The sequence below is a fragment of the Heptranchias perlo genome, chromosome 8 (assembly GCF_035084215.1).
Source record: "Heptranchias perlo isolate sHepPer1 chromosome 8, sHepPer1.hap1, whole genome shotgun sequence".
Lineage (NCBI taxonomy): Eukaryota > Metazoa > Chordata > Chondrichthyes > Hexanchiformes > Hexanchidae > Heptranchias > Heptranchias perlo.
In genome coordinates this window covers 58,825,501-58,845,490 of record NC_090332.1, presented here as the reverse complement: position 1 = coordinate 58,845,490, position 19,990 = coordinate 58,825,501, and the positions used below count along the sequence as shown (strand labels likewise).

General features: G+C 42.7%; 1 protein-coding gene across 2 annotated transcripts in view; it reads right to left on the bottom strand.

Moving 5' to 3' along the window:
• Positions 1–19,990, bottom strand: part of ezrb (ezrin b) — a 109,528-nt gene that overhangs the window by 29,201 nt on the left and 60,337 nt on the right. For both annotated transcript variants that reach the window (XM_067989149.1, XM_067989148.1), the window contains exons 5-8: positions 18,501–18,775; positions 7,046–7,129; positions 5,768–5,914; positions 2,969–3,065 (exon numbers count right to left, since the gene is read on the bottom strand). In XM_067989149.1, the coding sequence (XP_067845250.1) occupies positions 2,969–3,065; positions 5,768–5,914; positions 7,046–7,129; positions 18,501–18,775 (603 nt within the window). The remainder of the gene's footprint in view (positions 1–2,968; positions 3,066–5,767; positions 5,915–7,045; positions 7,130–18,500; positions 18,776–19,990) is intronic.

Sequence of the window (19,990 nt, the reverse complement as noted above, 5' to 3'; positions counted from 1 at the left end):
AGATTGTACTGGAATACAAATCTACTGCTGCTGATGGCCCAGTGCCTCATGGATGCCCAGTTTTGAGCTGCTAGATCTGTTCTGAATCTCTGGTGGTGTTCTTGCCAATATTTATCCCTCAACCAACATCTCAGATTATCTGGTCATTTACTTCATTGCTGTTTGTGGGACTTTGCTGTATGCAAGTTAGCTGCTCCATTTCCTAAAGTACTTCATTGGCTGTCAGGTGCTTTGAGACGACCAGAGATCCTAAAAAGCCCTATATAAACACAAGCTCTTTATTTTTAAAATTATTACTTTTTAAAATAACAATGTACAACGTAGCCTGTGCTAACAGCACCATCTTGCAGACTCCTGGCTAGTGCAATCTGGATCAAACCAGTTGACTAATTGCTACAGTCAGATACAAAGTTAAAGGAACATCACTAACTATCAGTCAAATTAACATGAAACATCAACACCCACTGAAATAAGGGGATGCCCAGCTATCAACCATGAACAAATACGTGTCTGTCCTTGCAAACTACCGCCCATCTCCAACCTCCCTTTCCTCTCCAAAGTCCCTGAGCGCGTTGTCGCCTCCTAAATCAGTGCCATCTTTCCAGCAACTTGTCCAAATCCCTCCAACCAGGTTTCCACCCCGCCACAGTACTGAAACCCTTATCGAAGTCACAAGTTACATCCTCTGTGACTGACCGTGGTAAGCTTTCCCTCCTCATCCCTCTCTACCTGTCTGCAGTCTTTGACACGGTTGACGATACCATCCTCCAACGTCCAGCTGGGTGGGACTGCGCTCGCCTGGTTCCATTCTTATCTATCCAATTGTAGCCAGAGAATCACCTGCAATGGCTTCTCTTCCCGCTCCCACACAGTTACCTCTGGAGTCCCCCAAGGATCTATCCTTGGGCCCCCTCCCATTTCTCATTTACATGTTGTCCCTCGGCACCATCATCTGAAAACATGATTTCAGATTCCACATGTACGCTGACAACAGCTCTACCTCTCAACCACCTCGCTCGACCCCTCCACTTTCTCTATGTCACATTGCTTGTCCGACATCCAGTACTGGATGAGCAAGAATTTCCTCCAACTAAATATTGGGAAGACTGAAGCCATGGTCTTTGGTCCTCACCACAAACTCAGTTCCCTAGCCACCGAGTCCATCCCTCTCCCTGGCCACTGTCTGAGGATGAACCAGACCGTTCGCAACCTTGGCGTCCTATTTGAAAGAGATGAGCTTCTGACCACATATCCGCTCAACCAACTTACACCTTCGTAACAATCGCCTGTCTCTGCCCCTGCCTCAGCCCATTTGCTGCTGAAATCCTCATCCATGCTTTGGTTACCTCTAGACTGGACTATTCCAATGCTCTCCTGGCTGGCTTCCCATCTTCCACCCTCCATAAACTTGAGCTCATCCAAACCTCTGCTGTCCATATCCTAACTCGCACCAAGTCCCGCTCTCCCATCACCTGGCTCCCAGTCTGGGATTGTCTTTATTTTAAAATTCTCATCCTTGTTTTCAAATCCCTCCATGGTCTCATCCCTCCCCATCTCTAACCTTCTGCAGCCCTACAATCCTTAGATCTCTGTGCTCCTCCAATTCTTGCCTCTTGCGCATCCCTGATTTTAATTGCTCCACCATTGGCTGCCGTGCCTTCAGCTGCCTTGGCCCTAAGCTCTGGATTCCCTCCCTAAACCTCTCCTCCTTAAAACCTACCTCTTTGACCAAGTCACATGTCCTAATACGTCCTTATTTGGCTGTGTCAAATTTTGTTTGATAATCGCTGCCGTAAAGCGCCTTGGGACGTTTTACTACGTTAAAGGTGCTATATAAATGCAAGTTGATGGTTATGATTGGTGCCCAGTAAGAGGATGGTCAGTCTATTCAGTCTTCAAGTTATATAGGCTCCCATTCAATAAATGGTATTGGCAAGAATCTTTTGTGCATGCCATGGTTGATTATTTTTCCCCCCTTTGTGTGCTCAGCAGAAGACCTTGCACAAGGAGACAGTGAATGGAGAACCAGATACAAGCACAGCCCACCTGTCACTGACAAAGCACTGCCACAAAAGTACACACAGGGTGATGTTTTATATTAAGAGCTCTTTAACTTTTCGCTTGACAATTCCCTCGCTTTCCACTCCCCAACACTAGTAGCATACATACTCTACAGTCTTCCTGATGATAAACTGCATACTGCTTTTGAGAGACATATGCTAAACTTTAGAGAGCACAATGGTTAGGCTCATAAGCAAGTAGATGACAAGATCAGTGCAAAATTTCAAAATTGGGGAGGAGCTGATAGAGCACTCATCTTGATCACAAGTAGTGGGTCTTGATTCAGGTTGGTCAAAAGTTTAAGAGATGGTGCAGTGCACCCAAGATACAACAGCACAAGAGCACCTTTTTCACTCAATGCGCTGATGCCAAGCGTGTAGTATAGTGAAGACCATGCTGCATGGGAACTACTGGTGCAAATAGGGCATCAGAATCTTTATACTCAGGCCATGGTCATCCTTAATAAAGCAGCTTTACAGATTATCTCAAGTGTGGCGATGGAGTAATCTGGATTAGCCGAGTGCTGCATTCTCACCCCTGACTAATGAGAAATGTATATTCTATTTGATAGAACTGTGCTGAGCTATGCACTGGATCCCAGGCTGATGAGCTTTCTCCCTTACATGCTACTACAGGACATTTACCCACAGAGTGTGAAGAGTGAAAGACATTTAATTAGGAGTGTAGCAAAATGAATTTACCAAGTGCTCCTTCTGAAGTGCCAACATAGAACAGTGACATTCAGCTGAGAACTAAAATGGCAATCCTATTAAATGAACCTATCTTTTGTCTTTTGAAATGCACATGAAATCCAAGTGCTGATCCATAATAACATAGCTCTAAACTTTTACCAAAAAAAATGCCTTTTAAAATGGATCAGAAAGAAATCCCAAGTTGAAGGACTCACCGGTGCCTTTTTGTCGATGGGTTTGATCACAAATTTCTTGTCATTGAAGGAGATGTTGCGGATTTCACTCCACGGGAAACCAATCTTGGGCGTCAGTCTAAGGTTTAAAAGACAACTTTATTTCCCAGTCTGGGCTTGAGCTAAAATAATCATTTCATTCCATACAAAAAGTCAACAACTGCCCACTCATTACTTTGTGCCTAGACCCATTATTTATTGGAAACACATCTCTGGTACACATTAGGGAGAAATGGGAATAAATTAACCAAATATTAATTCCTCTAATTTATGGTATTAGAAACACATGTTATTTATCTCTGGATTGTTATGTTTTGAATTTTTAAAGTTAAAATTGTGAGATTCATGATTACCAAGTTGGGTCACAGAGCCCAAATTAGAAAAGGAGCATATGGGAACACAACAGAACAATTAACAATGCAAGACTTGCTTGAATAGATTGGTTTAAAAAAAATCAGGAATGATTTGTATAATTAAAATCATTGAACCCACTTTGGGTTCCTTTACCCTAAAAATACTCTATTTCTAGACTGGCTTTTTCCAAAATAAAATACACCCACTGGAGTCTTTGCATCCCATCAAAGTCTGCACCGATGAACAAATTCTTTCCAGCTCACCAGGTAAGAAACAAATCTGTGCAGCACAGATTAACTCATTCCATTTTACAAACATGGTTTAAAAGAGAAAAACTATTTTGCAACATTCTTCATTGGATAGGACAAGCAATTCTAAATGGTGAGAAGCTAGGAATGGTAGGGGAGAGGTTTAGGGGCCCAAGTACAGAAAACAAAAAGTTAGTGGACAGGTACAAAAGATAATTAAGAAGGCCAATGGAATGCTTGCCTTTATCTGAAGAGAGCTGGAATACAAAGAGTAGAAGTTATGTTATAAAGCTCTGGTCAGTCCCCATTTAGAGTACTGCGTTCAGTTCTGGGCACTGCACCTCAGGAAGGATATATTGGCCTTGGAGGGAGGGTCCACTGCAGATTCACCAGAATGATACTGGGGCTAAAGGGTTTAAATTATGAGGACAAGTTGCATACACTAAGCTTGTATTCCCTTGAATTAAGAAAATTAAGGGGTGATCTAATTGAGGTGTTTAAGATAAATAAAGGAATTGATAGGCTAGATAGAAAGAAACTATTTCCTCTCGAGAGAGAGTCCAGAACAAGGGGGCATAACCTTAAAATTAGAGCTAGGGTGTTCAGGGGTGATGTCGGAAGCACTTCATGCAGAGTAGTGAAAATCTGGAATTCTCACCCAAAAAGCTGCTGAGACTAGGTCAATTGAAAGTTTCAGAACAGACTGATCTATTTTTGTTAGGCAAGAGTAATAAAGGGTTACAGAACCAAGGCAGGCAGGTAGATGGAGTTAAGATATAGATCAGCCATGATCCATTTGAATGGCAGAACAGACTTGAGGGGCTGAATGGCCTACTGTTGTGCCTACATTCCAAGGCTTGAAGGGTGTTTGATTTCTTAAAACTATTTGCATCCAATCGAGTCCCACTCTGCTTAGTTTGGACTGGTGATGTGTTAACTGGAAGGTGCCATGCGACAGGCACAGTATCTCCCAGCTGGGTGTGGGCAAAGGAGGAAGAATGTGCACTTGGTCATTTCCTGGTGGCTAGGTTCAGGGGTATTGGCAGAAACCTGCATGCAAGGCAGGAACCCATCTTCCTGTCTGTAGAGCCTTCAGGCCCAGGAAATGAGGTGGGAGGGGCTTTCCACACACCCCGACAGAAAAAAAAAGGTCCAAAACCACTACCAGCTGCTGGATCAGTTCATTGTATCACAGGACTAATGTAGCAATGTCTAAATATCTACAACTTTAGGTAGGGGTTTAGCTGCACAGCCCTCACTAGTGCAGTACTCATTTCTAGAATGCTCAGCTTGAAGAGCCAGTTATCAGATCAACACTGAAAATAGTAGGGGAAGGAAGTTAGCCTAAACCTCCATTTAATTCAATTCATAACATTCTGAATTACACTTGTAGGATATGAAAATCCCTTTCAAGTAAAAAAAAATTACAAAAGGATACTGGGGGGGTGTTTTAAAAATATCTTCAAAAAAGTGAATTGACACCACTGAAGACAGCAGTTGAATCAAAATCAAGGCCTCTATAGAACAATTAAAGACAGCATGATCTGAGTTATAATCTATTCAGTGTTTGTGATTATAGCTTCATTCTCAGTTTGACAACTCAATGCCTCAATGACAGGCCTGTGAGGTCCTACTCATCCATTAATTTTAGATTTACTTATAATGAAGCCCTGTTGCCCATAGGAGGGAAATGAGGCTAAACAAGTCTGTTTAATGGTTAGGTTGGAAAACAAGACAAGCCAAATCCCTTCCAAACACAAGCTGTAGAGTACTATGGTGAGGTGGCATGTTTGATCACATTTCCTGGTAAAAGTACACTTTATATTAAGCCTCAACATCAGTAGTTGTAGCAAACCAAGTCCAGTGCTTCCTGAACACAGCTCAGTATCATAATATATTATATGACGTGCTGTAGCTTGAAAAACCGGTCTATGTAGCTATGGTTACACTTTGGAAGACAGTGACTCAATAAAGGGAAATATTTTCTACATTCAACCAGCTGAATACCATAGCTGCCACACCCATCACCAGAAAACCAAAACATGATCTAAACGAGCTGTTACTCCAACTGTTCTCTGTTCAGGTCCATTCTTTTTAACTTTGGAATTTATCCAGATAACAAAGTCTACTTATTCCAAATGAAAGAGGCAGTGTGTTGAGGGGAAAAAAACCCACTCACTTGTCTTCTTTTTCATAGATATTGAGACCCAGAGCATCAACACCTAGCCATAAGTCTGTCCCCTTCTTATTTTTGATATCAAAGTAATTGACACCATACATCTCTAGATCCTGGGCAATCTTCAGGTACTCCAACATGGCATCTTCTCTGTTAAAAGGAAACGAACAATTTAAATACAGGCTCAAATAACTACTAGACATAACTGAGCAGTGCCCAAGTCCTCTAAAGAGAATCTTCTACATATTTTAAGACAGACTAAAAGCAAGATAACACTTGCTACCTACGCTTTAATGTTCATTTTTGCTAGTGACCCTTGTATGAAGAACTAAACATTTTACCCAATTTGCATCAAATAGATTACAGATGTCAATGAAGCTCCTCCTACTCTTCCCCACCATCAGAAGAACACCTCAAGCATGCGAGAACCATTTTGATTTTCTATATTGGCATCCTATGGCCCAAGGGTGACTGATGGGTTAGTGCATAATCATTTACACTTCACGTTTGTGGCCACCAGGAACTGGATTGACAGACATTTTAGCATATTTCCATACAGCTAGTAAGGAGGAGAGGCTATTATTCCACTAGTTTGGACTGGATTCAAACCCAGGTGAAACTGTGTGCGAAGCCACCCCATCATCCAGCTCCCTCACTGCTATTGGCAACACTGTGTGCAAAGTAGGTAAGGAGGTACCATTGCAATTAGGGTGGCTTAATACGAAGGATCTGCTGAGAAACCTTCCAAGTAAATGAAAATTACTGAAACAAGGAATGGAGTTTAGCTCTTTAGAACAATATGCAAGTAACCCCATTTAGAAACTATCAAACCGTCCTCTCTTCCCTCCCCCAACTGAGGAATTGTGAATTTTTGTGATAAGCAGACATGACATCATCTCTCAATCTGAAGGCCTCAAGCACTGAGTGATTAGCGTCCTTACCAATAGTGGAGCCATGGTAAGAGGGAAAAATAAGGTCAGAATCAAGGGACTGAAGGGTACATAAGGCTTGAGGGGAGTACAGAGGTAGTGGGGTTAAGACCCCAAAGAGGTTTGTTTTCCCATTCATTTAATACATTCTGGTTGCAAGGATCCTATTAGTCTAGGCTGGATTTGAATCCTTGACCTTGGAGGTAAAAGCACACGTCTTCTCCAAACACCCAGTGCTTTTCCCACAAATCAAATCCAACTTGCTCGATTCCTACCGAAGGCACACTACGATTTTTTCACAATCTTGAATAAAGTTGCTTCCCATTGATCACTTTGGTTAGTCCGGACTTACTTGAGCATCCCATGGTGCTCCTCATGCCAAATCTGGATTCTCTCCTCCCACTGCTCTCTATTAAGTTTATGCTGCTCCACAACACTGTAGATAAAGAAAATACATTTCACGGTTCTAGAATACAGATTTCAGTTGAGCACTTGTAAAACAGTAAATGGAGAAAATGCTCTTCAATTTTTAAAAATAGTATTTAGATCTTAGAATCATAGAAGGTTACAGTACAGAAAGACCATTCAGCCCATCGAGTCCATGCCAGCTCTATGCAAGACCAATCCCCCGCCCTATCCCATAGCCCTGCAATTTTTTTCCCCTTCAAGTACTTATCCAGTTCCCTTTTGAAGACCATGATTGAATCTGCCTCCACCACATCCTCAGGCAGTGCATTCCGGATCCTAACCACTTGCTGTGTAAAAAAGTTTTTATGCCCTCTGGTTCTTGACCCTTCTGCCAATGGGAACAGTTTAAAACCATAGAAAAGATACAGCACAGAAGGGGGCCATTCGGCCCATCATGTCTGCTCCGGCTCGAAGAACAACCAGGTGCCCATTCTAATCCCACCTTCCAGCATCCGGTCCTTAGCCCTGCAGCATATAGCACTTTAGGTGCAGGTCCAGGTACTTTTTTAAAAAATTGAGGGTCCCTGCCTCTACCACCAATTTGGGCAGCAAATTCCATGCACTAGACAGAGTAAAAAGAGAGTTTCTCTATCTAGACCCTTTCATAATTTTGAATACCTCGATCAAATCTCCTCTCAAACTTCAGTTCCAAGAAGAACAACCACAGCTTCTCCAGTCTATCCACGTAACTGAAGTCCCACATCCCTGGAATCAATCTAGTAAATATCTTCTGCACCCCTCTCTAAGGCCTTCACATCTTTCTTGAAGTGCCGTGCCCAGAACTGGACAATAATCCAGCTGAGGCCGAACCAGTGTTTTATAAAGGTTCATCATTACTTTTGTCCTCTATGCCTCTATTTATAAAGCCCAGGATCCCGTATGCTTTTTTAACCACTTTCTCAACCTGCCCTGCCACTTTCAAGTTAAAGATCAACTTAAAGATCCATCCTCCAGCTTGCATTAAATCATTAAAGAGCCACATGGCTAACATCAGTGAGGACTCAAAGCATTTCTGGGGGAAGGTAGCAAATTCTGTACTGACCAGACATACCCTGTTTTACAAGATCAAGTTGGCAATTTGACTGCCAAAATGCAAGGAGGTACCACTGGGTAGATCTAAAATTGGCTCATTTGAATTTTAAAATCTCAAAAAAACCAAAATGCTCTCCTTGTACCCAATTAGTTTTACTACATTTTGATTTATCTCATACTTCATTTTCTCAGATGTTTCAACTGAAGTGAATCCCTGGACTGCAAGCGTTGGGCACTCAACTGTAGTGGTGTGCTATTGGCAGTGGCCCAAGAGTTTATTTTTTTAAAAAAGTAGTAGTTTGGCATCTAATTTGAGAAAGGGGGAAAAAGTGGGAGGGAAAGAAAAACATGATATACTGGGACTTCAGATTCAGAGCAAATATTATCCTGATACCAAGAGTGCTCAACCTCAAATACATATTTTGTAACATTGTACTTGGGAGTCAGACATTTTGTAGAAATATTGAAAAGGACATAACATAATTTGCTGCAGGGACACAAAAATCATCAGGATTACATCTGTAACTAGAGAAACTTGTTAAGAAAGGCCAATAGTGCAGTGCAACAGTGAGATAGAAAACAGTACAAGATTACAACAGTGCTTAAACCAGGGGCATCCAAGATTGGTCTTTGGGGGCATAGGTGTGGCCCCAGCAGCTCTGTGGTGCCCACACAGTTTAAAACCCTGCTCTTTAATTTGCAGATATCAATAGATCTGTGTGTTCTGATTAGGATTTATCCAAAGAGCAGCACCAAGAACAGACCTTTACAAATCTCCAGGCCCAATTCAAACAGGACCAAACCAACAAGCATGAAATAAAAGCACAAATCAGACAGAGGAGCCTGCACTTCAAGGGCTCCATTGCTATGGCTTGGGAGGGCTGGGAGGAGGCTCATGTGGAGCATAAAACACTGGAATAGACCAGTTGGGCTGAATGGGCTGTTTCTGTGCCATAGACTCTAACTATGTAACTACTGCAGGTTTAAACCGCAAGTTGTAGCTTCAGCCTCACTTTGAAAAAGAGAAAATTAAATGCTTAAAAACATTAAAGCCACCAACACATTCAGTATGTTCTAGAAATGTAGTTTCTGTAAATCTCACTTGGCAGAACATAGTAGCAACGGTGAAAGAACTGAACCAGATCAGCACAGGGTAAAAGAATATTTAGGTGTTGAATAAACACCAGTCAAGTCCTACTTTTTCCTTTACATAATCCATACTGGTATTACCAAGTGAAACAATGTACAGCTCTGTCCTGACCAGCTGCACATAACCACAAGTTCAGCTTGCCTGCAGTTAAACCTCATCTCCAGCTGAGTTTCTTGGAAAACCAGGACAATCATGCACTGTATAAAAATAAGAAATAAAGCACATACCCTGGAACTTTTGCCTGACAAAACACTGATCAGTGCACAGCGATCACACCCTGCAACACCAAACTTTGTAATTTGTGTTTCCCTGGATTTCTAAATAGAAAACTTGCATGAAGGTGACTTTTATGCATCAGATTTTATAGTAGCTAGCTATAGTTGATCATATTCTATGATGTGGAGATGCCGGTGATGGACTGGGGTGTACAAATGTAAGGAATCTTACATAACCAGGTTATAGTCCAACAGTTTTATTTGAAAATCACAAGCTTTCGGAGGCTTTCTCCTTCGTCAGGTGAGTGTCGAGATTCATTGAAAATTACCGCATATAGAACAATGCCTGGTGATTACAAAGAATCTTTCCAACTGCCCGTTATCAAGGCCATCAAATGAATTGAATAGTGTTCAGACAGAGAAACCTTAGATACCCCAGACAACTGAATATACAAAGGGAGAGGGAGAGCTACTACTACTACTACAACCTCTCCCTTTGTATATTCAGTTGTCTGGGGTATCTAAGGTTTCTCTATCTGAACACTATTCAATTCATTTGATGGCCTTGATAACAGGCAGTTGGAAAGATTATCTGTAATCACCAGGCATTGTTCTATGACTTTATATGCGATAATTTTCAATGAATCTCGACACTCACCTGACGAAGGAGAAAGCCTCCGAAAGCTTGTGATTTTCAAATAAAACTGTTGGATTATAACCTGGTGTTGTAAGATTCCTTATATTCTATGATGGGCGACGGTTCAGTTGCCCCCCCTTACGAATACAAAACTAGTTGATGATAGGAGGATGATCTATTAGTACCTCAAGACTAAGCAAGAGCAAAGGGACAGGCTGGAAGAATTTTTATTTTAAATGTACAAACGGTTGCTAGGTCATGAAGGCCCAACCAAAAACAGTGGTGGAAGCTGAATCCTTAAAACCTCTTTAAAAAAAAACATGGACAGAGTAGGGCAATGGGATTAGGCAGACTGCTCTTTCAGATGCAATGGGCTGAATGGCCTCTTTCTGTGCTGTAAAATTATATAAATCAGTATATTTTTAAAATAGCGTTTGCTAATGAACTAGGTAAAAGGATCATTTTGGTAATCAGCAGCAGCTGACCAACTGGGTGAGTCTAAATACTTTTCACTTCTTTAAATATTACTAATTAAAAAACTTTGAAAAAGGCAACTAGCTCCGTTTTACTAATACTCAGGTAAATGGAGGTGTTCTCAGCAATATTTAGCAGCTAAACAATTGGTTAAATGGGAAGTCAGAAAGTCAGCTAGCTTCCTGTCAATTTTTGTCTTTAGGCACAGAACCACAATGAGAACATGAAACCGATGTGAAAGGTTAAATTTTGGGAGCATATTTGAGAGAGAAATTAATATTTTTCCATCAATACTATGAACTTAATTCAATTTTAGCCCAAAGATTGACTACTTTAGGGAAGGAGAAGGAGGCGAGGAGGAGGGGGCGGTGGAATAGGAGAGGGAAGAGGCTTGTTCCAATCTCCTATAAGTAACTTTGGCAGAAGATCATCAGAACTCTCCCCCCTCCCCCCAGAAATAACATGATCATCAGCCATTTCTCAGAGGCTGGGCCGGGGCGGGGGGGGGTTCTCCAATCGCCTGAAGTTACACGCCTGTGGAAATTCAGGGCCTGTACCTCAGGAAAGTGATTGGGGTAAGGATAACCAGATTGTGTCAGGAAGGGACAGAGCGTACAAACAAAAGTCCACTAACAAATAGGGTCCGGGTAAGAAAAAAGTGGTAATAAAGACAAATAGGGCCATAGTACAAAAAAGGTCACGATGTCTAAAAATGTTAAAGACAGATCTAAAGGCACTTTATCTGAATGCACGAAGCATTTGTTACAAGGTAGGCGAATTAATAGCGCAAACAGATGTAAATGGATACAATATAAATGCGATTACAGAGACATGGCTGCAGGGTAACCAAGGCTGGGAGCTGAATATCTAAGGGTATTAGATTTTTTAGCAATGTCAGGCAAAAAGGAAAAAGGAGGTGGGGTGGCATTGTTAGTAAAGGATGAAATCAGAGCAATAATGAGAAAGAATATTGGCTCAGAAAATCAAGATGTAGAATCAGTCTGGGTGGAGTTAAGCACCAAGGGGCAGAAAACACTGGTGGGAGTTGTCTATAGGCCTCCAAACAGTAGTGGTAATGTAGGGGATGGCATCAAACAGGAAATTAGAGATGCATGTAACAAGGGTAACTAATCTACATGTAGACTGGCCAAACTAAATTAGCAATAATACTGTGGAGGATGAATTCCTGGAGAGTGTACGAGATGGGTTTTTAAGGCCAGTACATTGAGGAGCCAACTAGGGAACAGGCTGTCCTAGATTGGGTATTGTGCAATGAGAAGGGGTTAATTAATAATCTTGTTGTGCAGGGTTCTTTAGGGAAGAGTGACCATAACTTGATAGAATTCTTCATTAAGATGGAAAGTAAAGCAGTCCAATCCGAAACTAGGGTCCTAAATCTAAACAAAGGAAACTACGAAGGTATGAGGAGTGAGTTGGCTATGATAGATTGGGAAGCTTCATTAAAAGGCATGACGGTGGATAGGTCATGGGTAACATTTAAGGAACGAATGCATGAATTGCAACAATTAGACATTCCTTTCTGGCGCAAAAACACAAAAGGAAAAAGCGGCCCAACCATGGCTAACAAAAGAAATTAAAGATCCAAACAGAAGTCATACAAAGTTGCCAGAAAAAGTAGCAAGCCCGAGGATTGAGAGCAGTTTAGAATGCAGCAAAAAAGGACCAAGAGATTGATTAAGAGGGGAAAAAGAGTGTATGAGAGTAAACTTGCAAAGAACATAAAAGTGGACTGTAAAAGCTATGTAAAAAGATTAGTGCAAACAAAATATAGATCCTTAGTCAGAAACGGAAGAATTTATAATGGGGAACAAGGAAATGGCAGAGCATTTAAATACTTTGGTTCTATCTTCATGGAAGAGGACACAAATAACTTCCCAGAAATGCTAGGGAACCAAGGGTCCAGTGAGAAGGGGGAATTAATGGAAATTAGCATTAGTAAAAAAAGTGCTGGAGAAATTAATGGGACTCAAATCCGATAAATCCCCAGGGCTTGATAATCTGCATCCCAGGTAGCCATGGAAATAGTGGATGCATTAGTTGTCATCTTCCATAATCTATAGAATTTTGGAACAGTTCCTGCAGATTGGAGGGTGGCAAATGTAACCCCACTATTTTAAAAGAGAAAACAGGGAAATACAGACCGGTTAGCCTAACAATAGTGGGAAAATGGAAATAGAAAATAGGAGCAAGAGTAGGCTATTTGGCCCTTCGGGCCTGCTCCGCCATTCAAAATGATCATGGCTGATCTAACTCAGTACCCCGTTCCTGCTTTTTCCCCCTTGATCCCTTTAGCATTAAGAAATATATCTATCTCCTCCTTGAATATATTTAATGACTTAGCCTCCACTGCCTTCTGTGGTAGAGAATTCCACAGGTTCACCACCTTCTCCTCATCTCTGTTTTAAATGGCATACCCCATATCCTGAGACTGTGACCCCTGGTTCTGGACTCCCCAGCCATCAGAAACATCCTCCCTGCATCTAGTCTGTTTAGTCCTGTTAGAGTTTTATGTTTCGATGAGATCACCGCTCATTCTTCTAAACTCTAGTGAATATAGGCCTAGTCGACCCAATCTCTCCTCATACGTCAGTCCTGCCATCCCAGGAATCAGTCTGGTAAACCTTTGTTGCACTCCCTCCATGGCAAGCACATCCTTCCTCAGGTAAGAAGACCAAAATGGACACAATACTCCAGATGTGGTCTCACCAAGGCCCCATACAACTACAGTAAGACATCCCTGCTCCTGTACTCTAATTGTCTTGCAATGAAGGCCAACATACCATTCACCTTCCTAACTGCTTGCTGCACCTGAATGCTCGTTTTCAGCGACTGGTGTACAAGGATGCCCAGGTCTCGTTACACCTCCCCTTTTCCCAATCTAGCACCAGATAATAATCTGCCTTTCTGTTTTTACAACCACAGTGGATAACCTCACATTTATCCATGTTATACTGCATCTGCCATGTTCTTGCCCACTCACCCAACTTGACTAAATCACATTGGAGCCTCTTTGCATCCTCCTCACAGCTCACATTCCACCCCAGCCTTGTCATCTGCAAACTTGGAACTAAATGTAACATTTCCCTCATCCAAATCATTGATATATATTGTGAATAGCTGGGGCCCAAGCACTAATCCCTGTGGTACCCCACTAGTCACTGCCTGCCACCTGGAAAAAGACCTGTTTATACCTACTCTCTCTTTCCTGTCTGTCAACCAATTCTCAATCCATGCCAGTATATTCCCCCCAATCCCATATGCTTTAATTTTGCACACTAACCTCTTGTGTGGGACCTTATCAAAAGCCTTCTGAAAATCCAAATACACCACATCCACTGGTTCTCCCTTATCTATTCTACTAGTTACATCCTCAAAAAACTCCAGTAGATTTGTTAAGCATGATTTCTCTTTCATAAACCTATGCTGACTTTGTCCAATCCCATTAATGCCTTCCAAGTGTCCTGTTATCACATCCTTTATAATAGACTCTAGCATTTTCCCCATTACTGATGTTAGGCGAACTGGTCTGTAAGTCCCTGTATTTTCTCTCCCTCCTTTTTAAATAACGGAGTTACCTTTGCCACCCTCCAATCTGTAGGAACTGTTAGAGTCTATAGAATTTTGGAAGATGACCACCAATGCATCCACTATTTCCAGGGCCACTTCCTTTAGTACTCTGGGATGTAGATTATCAGGCCCTGGGGATTTGTCAGCCTTTATCCCCATTAATTTCCCCAAGCACTTTTTTAAAAAAAAGTTCTGATTTAGTTCAGTTCCTCCCTCTCACTTGACCCTTGGTTCCCTAACATTTCTGGGAAGATATTTGTGTCCTCCTTTGTGAAGACAAAGTATATGTTTAATTGTTCTGCCATTTCTTTGTTCCCTATTATAATTTCCCCCATTTCTGAATGTAAGGGACCTACATTTGTCTTCACTAATCTTTTTCTCTTGACATATTTATAGAAGCTTTTACAGTTTTTATGTTCCCTGCTAGTTTACTCATACTCTATTTTTCCCCTCTTAATCAATCTCTCTCCTCCTTTGCTGAATTCTAAACTGTTCCCAATCCTCAAGCTTGCCACTTTTTCTGGCAATTTTATATGTCTCCTCTTTGGATCTAATACTATCCCTTTTTTTTTTTTTTTTTTTATTCGTTCACGGGATGGGGGCATCGCTGGCGAGGTCAGCATTTATTGCCCATCCCTAATTGCCCTCGAGAAGGTGGTGGTGAGCCGCCTTCTTGAACCGCTGCAGTCCATGTGGTGACGGTTCTCCCACAGTGCTGTTAGGAAGGGAGTTCCAGGATTTTGACCCAGCGACGATGAAGGAACGGCAATATATTTCCAAGTCGGGATGGTGTGTGACTTGGAGGGGAATGTGCAGGTGGTGTTGTTCCCATGTACCTGCTGCTCCTGTCCTCCTAGGTGGTAGAGGTCACGGGTTTGGGAGGTGCTGTCGAAGCAGCCTTGGCGAGTTGCTGCAGTGCATCCTGTGGATGGTACACACTGCAGCCACAGTGCGCCGGTGAAGGGAGTGAATGTTTAGGGTGGTGGATGGGGTGCCAATCAAGCGGGCTGCTTTGTCCTGGATGGTGTTGAGCTGCTTGAGTGTTGTTGGAGCTGCACTCATCCAAGCAAGTGGAGAGTATTCCATCACACTCCTGACTTGTGCCTTGTAGATGGTGGAAAGGCTTTGGGGAGTCAGGTGGTGAGTCACTCGCTGCAGAATACCCAGCCTCTGACCTGCTCTCATAGCCACAGTATTTATATGGCTGGTCCAGTTAAGTTTCTGGTCAATGGTGACCCCCAGGATGTTGATGGTGGGGGATTCGGCAAAGGTAATGCTGTTGAATCTCAAGGGGAGGTGGTTAGACTCTCTTGTTGGAGATGGTCATTGCCTGGCACTTATCTGGCGCGAATGTTACTTGCCACTTTTGAGCCCAAGCCTGGATGTTGTCCAGGTCTTGCTGCATGCGGGCTCGGACTGCTTCAGAAGAATGAGAGGCGATCTTATTGAAACATAAGATTGTGAAGGGGCTTGATCGGGTGGATGCGGCAAGGATGTTCCCAAGGATGGGTGAAACTTGAACTAGGGGGCATAATCTTAGAATAAGGGGCTGCTCTTTCAAAACTGAGATGAGGAGAAACTTCTTCACTCAGAGGGTAGCAGGTCTGTGGAATTTGCTGCCCCAGGAAGCTGTGGAAGCTACATCATTAAATAAATTTAAAACGGAAATAGACAGTTTCCTAGAAGTAAAGGGAATTAGGGGTTACGGGGAGCGGGCAGGAAATTGGACATGAATTTAGATTTGAGGTTAGGATCAGATCAGCCATGATCTTGTTGAATGGCAGAGCAGGCTCGAGGGGCCGATTGGCCTACTCCTGCTCCTATTTCTAATGTTATGTTCATTATTTGAGGGGTTGCGAATGGAACTGAACACTGTGCAGTCATCAGCGAACATCCCCATTTCTGACCTTATGATGGAGGGAAGGTCATTGATGAAGCAGCTGAAGATGGTTGGGCCTAGGACACTGCCCTGAGGAACTCCTGCAGCAATGTCCTGGGGCTGAGATGATTGGCCTCCAACAACCACTGCCATCTTCCTTTGTGCTAGGTATGACTCCAGCCACTGGAGAGTTTTCCCCCTGATTCCCATTGACTTCAATTTTACTAGGGCTCCTTGGTGCCACACTCGGTCAAATGCTGCCTTGATATCAAGTGCAGTCACTCTCACCTCACCTCTGGAATTCAGCTCTTTTGTCCATGTTTGGACCAAGGCTGTAATGAGGTCTGGAGCCGAGTGGTCCTGGCGGAACCCAAACGGAGCATCGGTGAGCAGGTTATTGGTGAGTAAGTGCCGCTTGATGCACTGTCGACGACGCCTTCCATCACTTTGCTGATGATTGAGAGTAGACTGATGGGGCGGTAATTGGCCCGATTGGATTTGTCCTGCTTTTTGTGGACAGGACATACCGGGGTCAATTTTCCCAATTGTCGGGTAGATGCCAGTGTTGTAGCTGTACTGGAACAGCTTGGCTAGAGGCGCAGTTAGTTCTGGAGCACAAGTCTTCAGCACTACAGCTGGGATGTTGTCGGGGCCCATAGCCTTTGCTGTATCCAGTGCACTCAGCCGTTTCTTGATATCACGTGGAGAGAATCGAATTGGCTGAAGACTGGCTTCCGTGATGGTGGGGATATTGGGAGGAGGCGGAGATGGAACATCCACTCAGCACTTCTGGCTGAAGATGGTTGCAAACGCTTCAGCCTTGTCTTTTGCACTCACTTGCTGTACTCCGCCATCATTGAGCATGGGGATGTTCTTTTGAAAGCCACGGATGAGCCACCTTTCCAGTTTTATTTTTGCTCCAGACAAGAATGCTAGAGTCTATTATAAAGGATGTGATAACAGGACACTTCGAAAATATCAACGGGATTAGACAAAGTCAATATGGATTTATGAAAGGGAAATCATGTTTGACAAACCTACTGGAGTTTTGAGGATGTAACTGGTAGAATAGATAAGGGAGAACCAGTGGATGTATTTTATTTGGATTTGCAGAAGGCCTTTGATAAAGTCCCACGTAAGAGGTTAGTGTACAAAATTAAAGCACATGGGATTGGTGGTAATATACTGGCATGGATTGAAAATTGGTTAACAGACAGGAAACAGTAGGAATAAATGGATCTTTTTCAGGGTGGCAGGTGGTGATTAGTGGGGTGCAGCAGGGATCAATGCTTGGGCCCCAGCTATTCACAATATGTATCAATGATTTGGATGAGGGAAACCAAATGTAATATTTCCAAGTTTGCTGACCACATAAAACTAGGTGGGATTGTGAGATGTGAGGATGCAGCAGAGGCTTCAAGGCAATTTAGATAAGTTGAGTGAGTGGGCAAATACATGGCAGATGCAGTATAATGTTGATAAATGTGAAGTTATCCACGAAAGAAAAACAGAAAAGGCAGAGTATTATTTAAATGGTGATAGATTGGGAAATGTTGATTTACACGAGGGACCTGGGTGTCCTTGTACACCAGTCACTGAAAGCAAACATGCAGGTGCAGCAAGCAGTTAGGAAGGCAAATGGTATGTTGGCCTTCAATGCAAGATAATTTGAATATAGGAGCATGGATGTCTTACTGCAGTTATACAGGGCCTTGGTGAGACCACACCTGGAGTATTGTGTGCAGTTTTGGTCTCCTTACCTAAGAAAGGATATACTTGCCATAGAAAGAATGCAGTGAAGGTTCACCAGACTGATTCCTGGGATGGCAGGACTGTCATGTGAGGAGAGATTGGGTCGACTCGGTCTGTATTCACTTGAGTTAAGAATGAGGGGATCTCACTGAAACATAAAATTATGACCGGGCTAGACAGACTGTGGCTAGGGGGGGGGGGGGCGCGTCCAGATCAAGGGGTCACAGTCTCAGGATTCGGAGTAGGACATTTTGGACTGAGGAGAAATTTCTTCACTCAGAGGGTGGTGAATCTGTGGAATTCTCTACCACAGAAGGCAGTGGAGGCCAAGTCACTAAATATATTTAAGAAGGAGCTAGATAGATTTCTAGACACAAAAGGCATCAAGGAGTATGGGAGGGAGAATTAGCTGTGATCATATTGAATGGCAGAGCAGGCTCGAATGGCTTACTCCTGCTCCTATTTTCTTTGTTTCTAAGACATTAGATTTTTAAAATGCAGACTTCCTAAAGCATGTAGAAGTTGGGAATTTGTTGCCCTTCTTTTGGAGCTCGGTCCAGTCTAAACGAGAAGCAACTTGGGTTGCTGCATAAGTTCTGTACTTTTACCTACCGCTGTGGGAGCAGACGGTCAGATGTAAGGTAACCAGTCTTATGTGTTTCCTTGCTGAAGTCTCCAAACTTTGCCTGGACTGCATAGGAAGCAAGCAGCACGGCTGTTTCAGGAGGGCAGTACATTTCGTCAGAAAGAATGCTTTCCTTGACCTGAAGGAAGAAGAGCTTCTGGGTGATCTCCTGGATTAGTTCCTCGGACACATCCTCCGGGAAGAACTTGGCACGAAACTTGAACTGAACAGGGTTTTCTTTCTTTAAATCCTGGTGGGATACCTACCGGGAAAAGAGGCTTTGATCATTTCTCAAAACAAAAAAAGTGCCACTCCACAGCACCCCTTTAAACAGAAGTAATCAAAAACCTAATCTACATTAGAGGATGCTCATCAGTGAAGGGTTACTTGCTGATGAAATAACCTTCTTTTAGCCAATATTTTCACTCAAAAAAAAAATTGTACAGGAAACCTGTTAAACAAGGCAATTGCAAGAGCAAAATGCAACCAGAACATTAGTCCAACCTTTATAATCACGATCAATAGAACTTTCTCTAATCCCGAACTGCCATTTTCTGGGATCCAACCAACTCCCACTCGTGTGAAACCTATTTTCTGCCACCACACCATATAAAGCCAAGAAGGATCTGGACTCAAAGCCTAGCTGGTGCTGAGTTAGCAGGTATCATTTAGCACAGGGAGATGTGCCCTCAACAGCAGGTAAGGGACAGGGTTCCTGCTTCAGATTGCTACCTTGGAATCTGGGTGAGGACAAGATTGGACTCAGCTCAAATTCCTCAGTGACCAAGCTGCCCAAGTTCAAACATTGCATGCGCACTCAGGTAAAATACCAGGAGGTCACAGCTGCTCATGATGACTTGTTCTCCAATTGCCCCTCCTCTCCAACAGGGACCTTTCTTTTAAAGCAGGGATATATGCATTGTGATCATCAACATACAGTTTACTTCATATTCACCTCCAATATTTAAATTAAATGGAACTGATGAGGATAAGCAAAACATGTACTTCAATTTGCTAGTGGGTTCTGGTCATAATGATCAGAAATTGTAACAGAAACAGGCTGTATGGCCCAACCAGTCTGTGTTGGTGTTTATCCTCCTCAGGAGCAGTAGTCCTAAATCTCTCATTCCCACCCTGTTCCCATATCCCTTTACCCCCTCTCCTTCAACCATCTGCCTAACCTATTCTGAAATGTTGACAGTCTCTGCTTCAATCACCAACTCTGGTAGCACATTCCATAACCTTGTGTAAAATAGTTTCACCAGCTCTGTCCTAAATCTCTTACATCTTCTACCCATATCTCCATGTTCTAGACAACTGGAAGCAGTCTGCTTCGATCTAAACTATCCCATCCCTTCACCAATTTTAAACACTTATCAAATCACCCCTTAATCTGCTCTGTTCTAATGAAAATAGCCCAAGAAAAAAGCTGCAGGTTGGCTGGTTATGTTGATTTCCACATATCTGAACTGAATGG